The 17,510-nt window shown below is 45.2% G+C and overlaps 1 protein-coding gene across 1 annotated transcript in view; it reads left to right on the top strand.

The window, feature by feature from the left end:
• ESYT1 (extended synaptotagmin 1) overlaps window positions 1-17,510 on the top strand; it is a 171,577-nt gene that overhangs the window by 140,562 nt on the left and 13,505 nt on the right. The window contains exons 26-27 of the mRNA XM_069758408.1: window positions 5,181-5,350; window positions 14,406-14,504. Of these exons, the coding sequence (XP_069614509.1) occupies window positions 5,181-5,350; window positions 14,406-14,504 (269 nt within the window). The remainder of the gene's footprint in view (window positions 1-5,180; window positions 5,351-14,405; window positions 14,505-17,510) is intronic.

The following is a 17,510-nucleotide window of genomic DNA, read 5'->3' as shown; positions in this document are numbered from 1 at the left end:
AGTATAATGGTCCCACTTAGCCATCCATATAGTATAATGGCCCCCACATAGCCCTCCATATAGTATAATGCACACCCCATAGCCCTCCATATAGTATAATGCACACCCCATAGTCCTCCATATAGTAGAATGCACTTTCCATAGTCCTTCATGTAGTATGATGCACTACCCATAGTCCCCAATGAAGTACAATGTGCTCCCCATAGTCCTCCATGTAATATAATTGCCACCAAAATGTAGTCATTGATTTACAAACAAAAAAAAATAACAATACTCACCTCTCCTCCTCGTTCTGAAGTGTCCACTCTCAGTGCAATGGGCACCAAGTGGTGACTTCATGACGCCCGTGATGCGCTGAGACATCAGACACTGAGGAAGAATGATGGAGGAAATGTTAGCTGATGCTCCCTCTTTCACCATTGCTTTCAGCTGTATCGACAGCGGATGCCAATACAGTTAAACTTGCGATGACGGCTTGTGGCAGGAGCTCGGTGTTGGCACTGCTGCCATTGGCGGTTTGGCACTGGTCTTAACATGCCCAGAAGTTCTAGTTGAAAAGGCGGAGGTCAATGCATAGTCATTCACCATTTAAAGGGAACCTGTCCTTCCCCCCCCCCCCCCCCAGGCTAAAAGAGCCACCTTGTGCAGCAGTAATGCTGCATTCTGACAATGACAAGGTGGCTCTTTTAGTTATTGGTGCTGTAACTGCAGAAATAATCCGTTTTGTAATTTGTCCTAAATACCTTTCTTCAGTCCTGGAGGCAGGTCTTTCCCACCCCTGCTGCAGACGCCTCACAGCCGTCACTCAAATCTTCTTGGCGCCGCCTTCTCAGCGCTGTTTTGAAATCTGCCGACACCTGCGCTCTTGTCTTGCCTGGGGCAGGCGCAGTGAGCGCTGCCCGTCTGTCCTCATATGCAGTCTAGCTGACTGCGCCTGTGCGGCCGCCCTGCCTGTGAATGCCAGCCTCGTAGTATGAATAAATCAGAAGACACTGCTGATTTCAAAACAGCGCTGAGGAGGCGGCGCCAAGAAGACTTGAGTGACGGCTGTGAGGCGTCTGCAGCAGGGGGGAAAGACCTGCCTCCAGGACTGAAGACCGGTATTTCGGACAAATTACAAAACGAATTATTTCTGCAGTTACAGCACCAATAACTAAATGAGCCACCTTGTCAGAATGCAGCATTACTGCTGCACAAGGTGGCTCTTTTAGTTTCAAACGCCTGGGGGGGGGGGGGGGGGGGGGTTTGACAGGTTCCCTTTAATTAAGTGGAGTGACATAAACTTGCAAGTACTTTCAGGGTATGTGCACACGTTCAGGATTTCTTGCAGAAATTTCCTGACAAAAAACGGACATTTCTGTCCGCATGCGTTTTTTGTGCGTTTTTTTTCTGGACTTTTCCCAATGCATTAAATAGCAGGAAAAGCGCGAAATATCTGCAAAATTAATGAACATGCTGCTTTTCTCCTTCGCCTCATTGGGGGACACAGACCGTGGGTGTATGCTGCTGCCAATAGGAGGCTGACACTAAGTGATACAAAAAAAGTTAGCTCCTCCCCTTCAGTATATACCCTCCTGCTGGCTCTCAGCTAACCAGTTCTTGCTTAGTGTCTGTAGGAGGCACATGGGTCTGTTTCAGACCCCAACGTTTTTATTTTGTTTACTTTTCTGAATATGGATTGGATATTGCCTGAGCTTGCCAGAGCTTCAGAGACTAAACTCCCTCGAGAGCATTTGCCATTCAATTCGGATAAGCGATTCACTGGACAGAAGCCTCTACGTGGGATGCCATGCCTGGCCTGTTTTTTAAGGGCGACGGGTCCTTTAAAGGGCACCGATCTCCCCACACCATCAACAGACGAGCACACGGAGTGTCGTCTCCATGTTTCCTCTTCTGCATCCAGGCCTAACGCCAGACAACCTGTCCTGTCCACCTGGAGACCTGTACTCTGCGGACATATAGAGGCACCCTTTTTGGCGTACGAGCTCCCCCCTCTGCATCACCACTATTTAGTGGATGATGCAAGAAGGCGGACAATTCCTCTCCACTTCCCTGTTAAGAGGTTGATGGATCGAGGGTGCCTAATTTTTATCTCTGCACCGTGAAAAGAGGCGATGGCAAGAGACTATGACCTGCTGGATGCAGTCTCACATTCTGCCATGGGGCAGATTAACCGGGTAGAATCTCCTGTGGTATTCCTACCAGTATCCCTACTTGATGGGTCATCAATTAAAAATACCACGGACTGTCAGATAGCAAATCTGGTTCGTTCCGTCTTGCGGCTTCGGGTCCAGCGCTCTATCCTCCCTAGCGGCCGCATGGATTGCTAGAGCAATGGTCTCCTGGCTGGAGACCTTAACTAACTTGATTCACACCAGCAACAACTGGCCAATCAAATCCTTTGAGCAGGAGACTGACAAAGGATTGTATAAGGATTGTCCAGCACAGTCTAGATCTAAGGGATCTTGGTTCCAAACAGGGGAACGAAAAGTAAGATCGACCCTGGACCTCAAACTTCTAACAACCTTTGAAATGGTCCTCCTTCTTTGGATGGAGTTCCTCCGCTCAGCCATTACTTCAACAGAAAAAGGTGCAGTTTCCGGCATCCATCGACATTCGGGTTGCTTACCCTCTGCAAAAATTCCTTCGCCTTTCCATTCGTCAACAGCATTTTCATGTCACAACCTTGTTCCTTGGCCTTGCTTCCGCACCCAGAGTGTTCGCTCGGGTCATGGCGGATGTCATGTTTCTCTTGCACTCTAGAGGCGTGCTCGTCCTGCCCTGTTTGGTCTGTCTAGCCACCCTTCCAGGACTACGCTGAGTCATCTATATCTCTTGCGATACCTTCTCTCCTGGGCTGGCAGCTACACTTAGACAAGTTCTCCTCATTTCCAGCCCAGCAGATATCCTTTTTGAGGATGATCCTGCACACTTCTAGAAGGATGGTAATTCTTCCTCGAGACAAGGTCATGGCCCTTCAACAGGGAGCTCGCGCAAGGAGAGTTCTGAGGACTTGATTACTCACCCCTCATTTCATTCGATTTGCTAAGAGAGTTCTGAGGAAAAATGGTGACGACAATGGAAGCGGTTTCCTTCGCTCCGCTCGTTTTCAGCAAGTCAAATAGACTTTCAGACAATAGTCTCCGAGCTCCTTCTTTATCCAGGGCCTTTCTCCCGGTTCAATGGTTATTAGTAACTACCAATGCCAGTCTTCTTCTCCCCATCATTGTTCTGGAGATCCGAACGGTAGTCTTACATCAGGTCCACTGCCTTCTGGCGGGTCACCCTATCCGAATTCAATTGGATAATGCCACGGCGGTGCCTTACGTCAGTCATCTAGCAGGTACCCACGATCAGGCGCCATGACCGAGGTACCTCACTTTCTCTGATGGGTCGAAGTCTATTATTCGGTGATCTCGGCAGTATATATCCCAGAAGTAGAACTCTGAACGGCAAACAAATTCAGCCGTCAGGGTTCAGCCTCAATTCAGTGGGAACTTCACCCCGAAGTCTTCCATCAGATCTGTCCTTACTGGAGCTCTCCAGTTGTTGGTGGGATGACATCCAGACTGAAGGCCAATGTACTCGAGTTCGTGGTTCGGCCTCGAGATCCAAGAGCCATCGCTCTCCATGCTCTGGTTCTGCCGTGGTACCAGTTTCCATAACTCCCCTTTCACTGCTTCCAAAAGCCTTTCAGAAGCAGAAAGGGGCCCCAGTGATCCTCAGAGATCCGCACTGACCACGTCCGTTTTTTGTTTGCGGAGCTAGTATCTTCTCGCCTTATCGCAGCACAACTGCAAGTAGGGACTTTCTCACAGGGAGTTTTCACACGTAGTTCTTCCCTATCGCATACCGTTAGATCATTGGGACCTTATTATTCCTAGGAGCCTTACAGTAGGCTCCTTTTTCATCCGGGCAGACTTTACTATCAGGGAAAGTCGTCCCGTTCTCCTCTGCGATATTCTCACTCTGACAAGTCTTCGGAGCTAGCTTCTCTGCTCTTTCAGACTTTTTTCCCTTATTACCTTCGAGGCAAGGTTGTCCTCAGGCCATCTCCATCCCTTGTTACCAAGGTGGTACTGTATTACCACTGTTATGAGGGCATAGTTCTTCCCTCATCTCTTTTGGCTCCAGTCCACAAAATGGAATAAGATCCCCCATATTATGGACGAAGTGAGTGCTCTGAGTAGGTACGTCTTGAGGACAGCGTCCTTCTGAAGGTTGGACATTTTATTTGGGCTTCCTGACATTTTCAGGAAGGGTTTAGCCGTTTCATCGACCATGATAACATGGTGAATTCTTTTCACCATCCAGGAGTCCTTCCGTGCTAGATGTCAGCCTATCTTCCTGTCTATCAAGGGTTCTAGGCACCAGGCGTCAGCAAGGCACGCCTGCAAGCTTGCGGATTCGTCCAGTCCGCATGCATTCTTGAAGCACTATAATTCCCACACTTCCACAGATGTGAGTCTGGGCAGGCGGACTCTGCAGGCCGCGGTGGCGCACTTGTAAGTAGCGGTTACACAGGGCCTGATCTATTGTTGTCCCCACCCAGGGACTGCTTTGGGACGTCCCACGGTCTGTGTCCCCCAATGAGGCGAAGGAGAAATAGGGATTTTTGTGTACTCACCGTAAAATCCTTTTCTCCGAGCCATTCATTGGGGGACACAGCTCCCACCCTGTTATTAGCTTATGCTTGTTTTTTAGAATATGACATGCTATACGCTCATATATTGTTATTGATCTCCTACTGCTTTTGCACCGAACTGGTTAGCTGAGAGCCAGCAGGAGGGTATATACTGCAGGGGAGGAGCTAACTTTTTTTGTATCACTTAGTGTCAGCCTCCTATTGGCAGCAGCATACACCCACGGTCTGTGTCCCCCAATGAATGGCTCGGAGAAAAGGATTTTACGGTGAGTACACAAAAATCCCTATTTTTCTACCGCGATGCGTTTTTTCCACGGAAAAAACACATCATGTGCACAAAAATTGCGGAGTGCATTCTAAATGATAGGATGCATATGTATGCGTTTTTTATGTGTTTTTATCACGAAAAATCCTGAACGTGTGCACATACCCTCAGTCTCTGCAAACTGAACAAATGCATTTTGTATTTTCCTGACAAAATCATAATTTGCTTTTTTTTATACTGAAACTTGTGTTTTTTTGTGTTTTTTTTCAGGTTCTCTCTTCTCCCAATGTCAGTCCTGAGGTCCAAGCACTGACTCTTAAATCTTCTGTAACGCCAAGCTCCCCTAGCCCTCTGAATTCTACATTTAGCTTAGAGTCTGCTGTGGATAATAATGAGTTCTCTACGGGGGAGCTGAGACACAGGCTGCCCAATACAAACAGGTGAGAACTCCCATTCACACCCCTTGGATAGAGGCGGCCCTGTTATTTCCCTGGGTGAAGTAAAGGCCCCTTCACATTAAGCGACGCTGCAGCGATACCGACAACGATCCGGATCGCTGCAGCGTCGCTGTTTGGTCGCTGGAGAGCTGTCACACAGACAGCTCTCCAGCGACCAACGATCCCGAGGTCCCCGGGTAACCAGGGTAAACATCGGGTTACTAAGCGCAGGGCCGCGCTTAGTAACCCGATGCTTACCCTGGTTACCAGCGTAAAAGTGAAAAAAACAAACAGTACATACTTACCTACCGCTGTCTGTCCCCGGCGCTCAGCTTCTCTGCACTCCTCCTGTACTGGCTGTGAGCACAGCGGCCGGAAAGCAGAGCGGTGACGTCACCGCTCTGCTTTCCGGCTGACCGACGCTCACAGCCAGTGCAGGAGGAGTGCAGAGCACAGCGCCGGGGACAGACAGCGGTAGGTAAGTATGTAGTGTTTGTTTTTTTTTTACTTTTACGCTGGTAACCAGGGTAAACATCGGGTTACTAAGTGCGGCCCTGCGCTTAGTTACCCGATGTTTACCCTGGTTACCAGTGAAGACATCGCTGGATCGGTGTCACACACGCCGATCCAGCGATGTCCACGGGAGATCCAGCGACGAAACAAAGTTCTGGACTTTGTTCAGCGACCAACGTTCTCCCAGCAGGGGCCTGATCGTTGGTCGCTGTCACACAGAACGATTTCATTAACGATATCGTTGCTACGTCACAAAAAGCAACGATATCGTTAACGTTATCGTCTAGTGTGAAGGTACCTTAAGTATATATGTAAAGTAAGGTGCTTTGATGTTTATCCTAAAAAGATACATTCATTCTTTCCTGATTCTTTGCATTGGTTAGAGAGTGGGGTGTGGTGAGACTTGTACCAGTGACTCACATGTCACGTAGTGAATCCACAGCTCAGCTGCACTTTTATGTGCTCTCATTCAGGCTGCAAGAGCGGAGAACACATGTTGCCCAGTTGAAGTGGTTCATTGGTCCTATATAGTTAACGTTTAACCACTATGCATATTAGAAGTTAGAGCATACTTTGTCAAAGTTTGCTACAATATATCAGTCTTAAAGTGAACCTGTCACCAGGTTTGGCCGATACGAGTTACGGCCAGCACCTTTCAGGGCTTATATGCAGCATTCTATAATGTTACCACAAAATCCCACATCATTAAATGTTTTGGACATGGAAGAGATCCCACACAAATTATTAAAATCAATATTTTTTGTCAAGCCAAAAAGGACAATAAAAAAGCAAACTGCCGTCTAGAAGACGCCAGAATATTAATCAGAAAATTCCCCACACATAAACAATAGTCCAAAGCAAAATTGCCTTATTATCTTATTAACAAAAAATTACCGTATATACTCGAGTATAAGCCGACCCCCCCTAATTTTGCCACAAAAAACTGGGAAAACTTAATGACACGAGTATAAGCCTAGGGTGGGAAATGCAGCAGCTACCGGTAAATGTCAAAAGTAAAAATAGATACCAATAAAAGTAAAATTAATTGAGACATCAGTAGGTTAAGTGTTTTTGAATATCCATATTGAATCAGGAGCCCCATAAAGTTTATGATGGCCCCATAAGATGCTCCATATTAAAAAATGCCCCATATAATCCTGCATAAAGGTTAATAATGGCCCCATAAGATGCTCCATAGACATTTGCCCAATATAATGCTGCACACATGCTGATTATGTTCCATAAGATGCTCCATAAAGATATTTGCCCCCATATAGTGCTGCACAAACATTGATTATGGCCCCATACAGACACTTGCGCCATATAGTGCTGCACAAACATTATGGCCCCATACAGACACTTGCGCCATATAGTGCTGCACAAACATTATGGCCCCATACAGACACTTGTGCCATATAGTGCTGCACAAACGTTATGGCCCCATATAGTGCTGCACAAACGTTATGGCCCCATATAGTGCTGCACAAACGTTATGGCCCCATATAGTGCTATACAAACGTTATGGCCCCATGCAGACACTTGCCCCATATAGTGCTACACAAACGTTATGGCCCCATATAGTGCTGCACAAACGTTATGGCCCCATATAGTGCTGCACAAACGTTATGGCCAATAGTAGCAATTGGATACAATAAAACTTGACTTTTATTTACTAATGTTAAAAAATACTAAATAAATGCGACATATGCACAAAAACAAAAAATATGTACACGGAGGAAAGGGACCAAAGTGAGGAAGTGCCTTATACCCTAACACAGAAGGGAAGACAAACACAGACACAAATATAAAATGACCGTACTGATTTTACGTTGGACTGGTGATGTACCAGCAACCAAGGTGATGCAGAGAAACTACACTACTAAAGTGCAGTAGGGAAGCACTATTCCTCCTAATCCCTATGGAGAGAATGCAAATTTTAAATCAAAAGAATAATGCATCACAAGACCATCTACCATAAGGGATAACAAGATATGGACTGATATCTACTTATTCCATCTATGCAAGCTAATGTCAAGACATGCATATATCAGAACCACTCGGAGGATACTTGATTGGAATCAAGTTACAGCCCGCAGTGTTATATCAGGAGGCTTTTATATAAAAAATGTGAGGACAGCATTAGTCACTGATGCGAGTCCATAGCCTGTAGTGTTACACCTGGGGACTGAACCGCTATATTGTGCTTGTGTGCGTCCCAATTATCAACCATACCACACAGTACTGTCAATTAGTAGCAGCATAGCAAAGTGGCTTCGAAGCCAACATTATGACAAATGCACAGTAGTCCGCATTCTTGTAAATATGGAACCATCTTGCCCCCTATAATGTTAATGGGCGTTCCCTTACAGTAGAACTACAAATGCTCAAAATAGCTTAAATATGTGTACGTCATTAACATTGGTCCAAACAAGCAACCAATATGTACACTAAGTATTCCCAAATAATGGGTAGATCTCACCAAAGATATTGGAGAAATTCCTGACTGTCTGGAGTTCTCCCGTAATGGTGAAGCAAAACTAGAAGCCCCGGCTATGGACATCGTCTCCCGACGGGTTTCTTCCTTACGGAGTCATCAGGGGAGTTAAAAGACCTGTACTTGCTGCTATCGTCGGTCTCCCCCCTTCTGTGCCGTTTTATGCCTTCAGATTTCTGGCGCGTCTGAGAGGCTCCGCCCCCGGCGTGTGACGCGTGCCTGGTTCAAAGGAGTACTTCCGGTATGCACTGAACATTTATCTACATAGAAGAACGCAAGTATCACAGGGAGGTGGAACGCAAGCGCTCCCCTCCACCAGGTACTCGCGCTTATGAGGGTCATTTTCTTAACCCTTTCCATACCGAAAAGACTGGGTATGCATAGTGCGCTGCTGAACGGATCAGCGCGCACTGAAAACCAATGTAGAGACACATGCAAAGACAGAGAAGTCTGAATATGAATGACAGACATTTATGCATGGACCCAACACTCGAATAAAAGACGAATACAATTCATGTTCGCTTCGTCCTTTATCTATCACCTAAGGCATGATACAGGTTTAACACAACCACCATATTCCAGACACAAAAGAAAGTCCTCATTGGCGTGAGTGTGCTGTTACAATTATAAAAAAGACATATGGAGTGGTGGCTCAGAATTTTAGAGAGAAGATGTTTTTATATGTAAAAGGGGGCCATACTGATTGGTACCTAGGATATAAAAAGCAATCCCATGCTCAATCCTAACATGTACGGGACACCACTAGATGAATCAAAAAGTGAAAGGTGAATAGAGAATTGTAGCCTATAAGACCCTAAAACGAAATTTCCCTAAAACTAACTGCTCCCTGCCTAACAGCGGAGGTTGGCACCTCTGATATATGCATGTCTTGACATTAGCTTGCATAGATGGAATAAGTAGATATCAGTCCATATCTTGTTATCCCTTATGGTAGATGGTCTTGTGATGCATTATTCTTTTGATTTAAAATTTGCATTCTCTCCATAGGGATTAGGAGGAATAGTGCTTCCCTACTGCACTTTAGTAGTGTAGTTTCTCTGCATCACCTTGGTTGCTGGTACATCACCAGTCCAACGTAAAATCAGTACGGTCATTTTATATTTGTGTCTGTGTTTGTCTTCCCTTCTGTGTTAGGGTATAGGGCACTTCCTCACTTTGGTCCCTTTCCTCCGTGTACATATTTTTTGTTTTTGTGCATATGTCGCATTTATTTAGTATTTTTTAACATTAGTAAATAAAAGTCAAGTTTTATTGTATCCAATTGCTACTATTGTTCAAGTGTTACTTTTTGGATTATTCACCCTGCTGATACACAAACGTTATGGCCCCATGCAGACACTTGCCCCATATAGTGCTGCACAAACGTTATGGCCCCAATATAGTGCTGCGCAAACGTTATGGCCCCATATAGTGCTGCACAAACGTTATGGCCCCATATAGTGCTGCACAAACGTTATGGCCCCATAAATGCTCCATACAGACACTTGCACCATTTGCTGTGATAAAAAAAAAAAAATCACATACTCACCTCTCCGTCGCTCAGGCCCCCAGCACTTTCAATAGTCACCTGCTCCTCACTCCGGCGCCGCTCCTATCTTCAGCCCTTGCGTTCAGGCTGAGGGCACGCACTGACCACATCACCACGCCCTCTGACCTGACCGCCACTTCTGAAGATGGAGCGGTGCCGGAACGAGGAGCGGGTAACTATCGCGCAGTGCAGCGCTCCCCCTCCCCGTTATATTTACCTGCTCATGGCGTTGTGCAGTCCCTGCTTCCCCGGTGCTGCAGCTTCTTCCTGTAGTGAGTGGTCACCGTTACCGCTCATTACAGTAATGAATATGCGGCTCCACCTCTGTGGGAGGTGGCGCTGCATATTCATTACTGTAATGAGCGGTACCATGTGACCGCTCAGTACAGGAGGAAGCTGCCGGCATCGGGAAGCAGGGACCTGCAGGGACCGTGCCAGGAGCAGAGTATAATTAGACAGCCCCCGCACCCCCTCACCTGCCTACCCTTGGGTATGACTCGAGTATAAGCCGAGAGAGGGACTTTCAGCTCAAAAAAGTGGGCTGAAAATCTCGGCTTATACTTGAGTATATACGGTATATAGTAACATAGTAAAACCCATATATATTATGTCACTGCCTATATTTATATTTAGATTTTTTGGATATTTTTATTGATTAAACAATAGGAGCACTGGGTCACTTTATAGGGTTAATAATCGCTATATAAATAGAATAACTATGGGTTCACTATGCATTTGGTCACTTTATAAAGGATTATAGGAGATATATATAATAGACATTGTAGTTCATTCAATTCAAGCACTTGGTCACTTTATAGGGTTAATAATAATAATTCATGTGATCGTGATTTATGACAGCACTAGGTCACTTTAAAAGTATTATATTAATGTTGAAGTTGTAAATTTTGGTTAAAAACATGATCATTAATTTATGCACTAGTCACTATAGTCACCTTGAGTTGAGTTATTTTATTAATATAGGTTTTGGTTTAGTATATGACTTGTATGCCTCATGCACGAAGTCACTTTTTAGTAATTGTTACTTTTATATATATATATTTTTATATAGGATATGAATTTATTCATTCTATATAAATTAGTGTACCCTATATCATTTGATAAAGATTTAATTATGATTAAGGTTTAATTTGGTATATTGCATTTATAATTAGGGAGGCTTGGTTACGTTTAAGGAGGCTAATTTAAATATGAATTCATTTTTAGCATACATCTATATTATATAAACAGATTCCTAGTATGTAGTAATACGGATGAGAATTATTTCAATTTGAGAAATCTTTTCGGTCTCCGTTCATTTGATTCCACACTTTGCTAGTTAGATATCGGTGGTGCTGGTGAAGCCGCTCGGTCATGCGCAGCTACCTCTGACTCCGTCACTTCCAGGCTGCTCTCTTACACTGACACTGGCACGCAGATTAGCGTGCGTGTCATTGAGCGTTGCTAGGAAGGGGAATAGAGGAGGCGGGGAAGACACACAATGCGCCGCATCAGCTGACCGGCACCATACACCGCTGATAGGCCAGCGCTCACATAAATACACGGCAGCCCCTCACCTTGACATGCCCCCAGAAGAAGCTGGCGGCGAAACGCGCGTCGGGGTGAGGGGACGCCAAAACTATCCACACATTAAGTAATTATCAATCTTCATTTTTTGTTTTACCACCCTAAATGAATACTGTGTACCAGGGAAGGTTATTGACTTGAATTTATGGAGACTATGTAGTTATTTATTAGGATAGGTCTCATCTTTCCTGGTTGTTAAATATAACACAGGATTATTAGTGTTGTTATAACCCTCCATTTGGAGATATCGAGTCTGGTCACATTACGTGAAGATGTAGAAATGGTATTGGGTATTTTTTGAATGGCTTCATTGCTAGAAAAAGTTCCTATATAATTTTGTGTTAACAGCAATATATATTAATAAACTGATAATAAGGCAATTTTGCGTTGGACTATTGTTTGTGTGGGGAATGTTCTGATTAATATTCTGGCGTCTCCTAGATGGCATTTTGCTTTTTTATTGTTGTTCATTGTCCTTTTTGGCTTGAATAAAAATATTGATTTTAATAATTTGTGTGGGATCTCTTCCTTGTCCCAAACATTTAATGATGTGGGATTTTGTGGTTGCATTTGGATCAAGTGCCCCTAAGTACCTTTTGGACATATGTTGATTTGATAGCATTCTATAATGTTGTATATAAGCCCCCAACCCGACCTGTAAGAGAAGAAAAATAACTTTAATTACACATCATGTAAAATTGAGAATAAAGAAAAAAGTCCCTGCTCTTACACTGTGCTGCTCGATATTGTTATATTGAACTGTAAAATCAATGCAGGGCTGCGGTGTGCTAATATCTAGTAATCACTGATGGCACTTCTGCTGTCCAGGCATGAACAATTGATGCCATGCTGGTGTTACTAGGGTGCAGAAAGACCAGATTGTAGGGAGCGTCCTCTCGTGATAATAGCTGGCACAGGTGCACAGGGACTCGAGCAGGAGTGTGTTGGGATAAAAGCTAATGGCGGTGCTCTGGTCGGAAACACCGCTGTAGCAAAACTGACGGAAACGTGGCGCCACGTGACTGGTAAGGACTGGTGCGCATAGGGTCAGATCCAACTAACGCATTTCGAAGGATGCGGTCCTTCTTCCTCAGGATTTGTCACCAGGTTTGGCCAGTACAAGTTACGGCCACCCCCTTTCAGGACTTATATACCATATTCTATAATGCTGTATATAAGCCCCAACCCTACCTGTAGGAGAAGAAAAATAACTTTTATTATACTCACCTGCTGGGCGGTCCAATTCGATGGGTGTCGCTCTTCTTGGTCCAGCTCCTCCCTTCTTCTTGTGATGCCGTCCTCCTGCGCAGGCGTACGTCTCTGACCTGTTGAGGCAGAGAAAAGTACTGCAGGTGCCGGGAAAGGTCAAAGAGCCCCCAGCTCATGTGCACTGCAGTATTTTGCTCTTCCCTCGACAGGTCAGATAAGCACGGCTGCGCAGGAGCGCGATGTCGGGGAGCCTGTGGATGATGCAGGGACGCGTCATACTCATGAAGCAAGCAGGAGGACAGGGATTGTAAAAAGATGGAAGGTGCTGGACCAAGAAGAGCGACACCCCTCGGAACGGTCTGCCCAGCAGGTGAGTATATAAAGGTTATTTTTCTTCTCTTACAGGTCGGATCGGGGGCTTATATACAGCATTATAGAATGCAGTATATAAGTCCTGAAAGGGAGTGGCCGTAACTCGTATCGGCCAAACCTTGTGACAGGTTCACTTTAAGGCCAAGATTTTTAGCCATTGCCCAGACTGGATTATATGCAGCTGACCATACACTTTCAATAGCTGCCAGTTATACAATTTGTAACCACTCTGGGTCTGTGATACTTGCGCCGCCATTGGAAGATATTTATTTGGATATTCATTCAGTCCGGCTCAGTCAGGTTTTGCCTACTTTGCGTCATTGTATATGGGCACCTTTTCTTTTGCGCATCCATATGAGGATTTGTGTATGTGAGATGAGTTGCTTATTTAGTGGCATCATTGTGGTGTTTAGTCATCCTACCTTTTATATGGTCTTCAGTAAGATTTTCTACCTTTGCACTTAGTGCTAACAGCATAGTTCCAGTGTCACAAATGGATGCTGCATGAGGTCAAGAATAGTCAATGTCTTTTGGAGAAAACGTTCACCTTTTTCTGTTAAACTAAATTTACACACTTTTAAAAATTATCAAATTTTCATCCAGGAAAAATAGATTATTTTTCACCTGTATTGTCATCCATATGGCAAGGACGCCGTCTCCCCAATGCTGGCAGAATATATGGGAAAAGGCAACCAAATCCTCTATCTGCACCCTTTATAAGGAAAACAATATAAAATATTGATGTTTTGGTATCTCATTCCGGAGCCCCTTTAGACTGAACCACTAGTAATCGCAAATAGTTGCTACAGCGCCATCTTGGAGGAGGATTTTTTTTTTACTCTAGCAAGATGGTGCCACCGGCGCATGCGCAGTAGCGGCTATCGGATAACCTATATACACCGATAGCTGCTACTGTAGAGACGTGGCGGGCGCCATTTTAAAATGGATTTTTTTTTTTTTTAAACTTCTCAGGAAAACATCAAGCACAGTTAACTGCACGTTAAACACATAATTTTTGTACGGACCCATACACCAGAAGAGGCGCCTCGTCTCTGAAATGCAGAAGAGAATAGTGCATGAAAGTAGAAACATATACAAAATTCATGTATTGTGAGCTGCATTTTTCCTGCCATGTGACGTGTTTAGTGCAGAGAAATCTGCTGCAAACCCTCAGTGTGCACATAGCCTAAGCGAGGGTCTGTCTGCTTTAGCTAATGGTTCTTTCTCAGTTGGGCGAGTCCCTACAGTCTGATATTGTCAGCACCAGGATGGAGGGGCAGGGCCTTATGACAAGTCAAGAAATTCAATAAGCAAAAATGTCTGATGTTTTCCCACAGTGATCCGAGCCTCATGGAATTCAATGTAAGTCAGCTGCATGTCACAGTGTATTACCCAGCGAAGGAAGGCAAGCTCCTGGCAGTAATGCACAGCTGCAGGTAAGCGTCTCTGGGCTCCCATGGCTGCATGTGTTTAGACTAATTACCCATGACTATCTCCGCGCTCTTCAGCCCCCATACACTTTAGATGGCTGTTGTCTGCTTGATGCTTCTCGCCAACCTCTCCCATGCACAGGAGCGCTCTCTCGTTGAGGACGCTCTTGTACTCTGAGAGCGCCTCTGCCAGGATCTTTAGATGGAAACTTAGTTGAGGCGGGAGACCAAAACGATTGCAGTCCAGAATCGGATACTCTGGATCGTTATCGCACCAACATCATCTGTCCAGGACCCCCATACTTATTAGTTTGTTTCCCGAACCCATCGATATTGGTGGGCTTGGCTGACTTTAGTCTAATGTGTATGGCGCCATTGCACATATATGCACTAAAGCCACCCATACACCTTATATAGCCATATACAGCCGCCCATACACCTTATATGGCCATATACAGCCGCCCATACACCTTATATGGCCATATACAGCCGCCCATACACCTTATATGGCCATATACAACCGCTCATACACCTTATATGGCCATATACAACCGCTCATACACCTTATATGGCCAAATACAGCCGCCCATACACCTTATATAGCCATATACAGCCGCCCATACACCTTATATGGCCACATGCAGCCGCTCATACACCTTATATGGCCACATGCAGCCGCTCATACACCTTATATGGCCACATACAGCTATCTGTCCCATCTTCTCCCATTCAAAATGCCCAATGCTTTTCTCCCCTGATGCCATCTGTTGGAAAAGAGTTTGCACATCAGATGGTCTGCCAATACTTATGAAATTGATGTTAAAACTATTTTTATTCTATGTGTTTTGGGGCCTTAAAGGGATTTTGTTAACATTATAAATATAAAATTGCGAAGTGGTTGTAAAAACAAGCAATTTTATCTTTTAATAAAAATTTTCTCTGTTCTGATGAAGAGAGGGAATTTTAGTTCTATCATTACCTAGGCAAGGAGGCTTGGCTAAAGAGCTTGCAAGTGCTGCTCCAAGTCTGCCTTTGGTGCTGGATCCTGTCCCATTCAGTGTCCCAGTGCTCCTTCGATGCAGAGGTAAAGCTGCCTCTGCTTGCAGCATCTGAGAACATGCAACTCTGACAAGCAGCATAACTCTGCTACTGGGCTGAACTATCAGCCTAACTGTGCCACTGGGCTTAACTGTCAACCAGCAGCATAACTATGCCACGGGGCTAAGCTGTCAATCAGCATAACTATGCCACTGGGCTGAACTGTCAGTCAGCATAACAATGCCACTGGGCTGAACTGTCAGCATAACTATTCCACTGGGCTAAGCTGTCAATCAGCATAACTATGTAGCGTAAAATCACTGCACTCGTACGATGAAGAGATTCAATTCATGTGGATGTTTTTATTAGATAAATGTTCAGGTGAAGCGATAAGTACAAAAACGTTTCGGCCAGCCCGTGGCCTTGATCACTAAATCGCCTAAGGTAGTAGATTCTTCCCTTGCATGCGTGAATGTTGTTGCTGGGGTGTCAGCCAAGAGGAAAAAAAAGGGTAAACAACCTTAGTATAAATAATGTTGTAGTCGCCGTGATGGAGGGCAGACTGGTGTATATCAATGGCTCTGCGCTTTAAGGGACCAGCCTGAATACAAGTAGGATACCTTGAGAGAGTACAACCAATAATGTGGGGAGATTCGTATGGCTTGGTGGTACTGGTGCTGTAGTCGCCGTGGTGCACGGCAGACAGGTCTATGTACCATATGCTGTGCGCTATAGAAGACCAGCCAGAGCAACACTTGAATACCTTTGAGGAGTACAACCAGTACTGTGGGAATATTTGTGTAGCTGCTGGGTTGTGGAGCCAGTCAAAGTCAATGTCTAATGAGCTAAGCCAGGACCAGCGTTGGTGGGCAAGTGGGAAAGGCAGACACTAACCGTGTCACTGCGTGAGGTAGCGCACCAACGCTGGTCCTGGCCACCTGTCTCCACGGACTCCTGAGGACGGATTGACATTGGTTCCCCTATTCCGGTGGCTTAGCTCATTAGACATGGACTTTGACTGGCTCCACAACCCAGCAGCTACACAAATATTCCCACAGTACTGGTTGTACTCCTCAAAGGTATTCAAGTGTTGCTCTGGCTGGTCTTCTATAGCGCACAGCATATGGTACATAGACCTGTCTGCCGTGCACCACGGCGACTACAGCACCAGTACCACCAAGCCATACGAATCTCCCCACATTATTGGTTGTACTCTCTCAAGGTATCCTACTTGTATTCAGGCTGGTCCCTTAAAGCGCAGAGCCATTGATATACACCAGTCTGCCCTCCATCACGGCGACTACAACATTATTTATACTAAGGTTGTTTACCCTTTTTTTTCCTCTTGGCTGACACCCCAGCAACAACATTCACGCATGCAAGGGAAGAATCTACTACCTTAGGCGATTTAGTGATCAAGGCCACGGGCTGGTCGAAACGTTTTTGTACTTATCGCTTCACCTGAACATTTATCTAATAAAAACATCCACATGAATTGAATTTCTTCATCGTACGAGTGCAGTGATTTTACGCTACATGATTGAGAGGACCACGGGTTCCGTTCATTTGCACCGTCACCTCCAGAACTGTCGAGTGCTAGCCTTCTATAACTTTCTGAATCAGCATAACTATGCCACTGGGCTAAGCTGTCAATCAGCATAACTGTGCCACTGGGCTGAACTGTCAGTCAGCATAACTATGCCATTGGGCTAAACTGTTAGTCATCATGACTAATCCACTAGGCTGTACTGTCAATCAGCAGCGCCCTGTTCCTGGCAGGCAGGTAGCCATGAGGCAGGGGAGATGTTCTCTTGTTATATACTAGATGGTGGCCCTATTCTAACGCATCGGGTATTCTAGAATATGCATGTCCACGTAGTATATTGCACAGCCCATGTAGTATATTGCACAGCCCACGTAGTATATTGCACAGCCCACGTAGTATATTGCCCAGCCACGTAGTATATTGCCCAG

Source organism: Ranitomeya imitator, chromosome 3, assembly GCF_032444005.1.
Source record: "Ranitomeya imitator isolate aRanImi1 chromosome 3, aRanImi1.pri, whole genome shotgun sequence".
Classification (NCBI taxonomy): Eukaryota; Metazoa; Chordata; class Amphibia; order Anura; family Dendrobatidae; genus Ranitomeya; species Ranitomeya imitator.
This window is presented reverse-complemented; position numbering and strand designations above follow the sequence as displayed.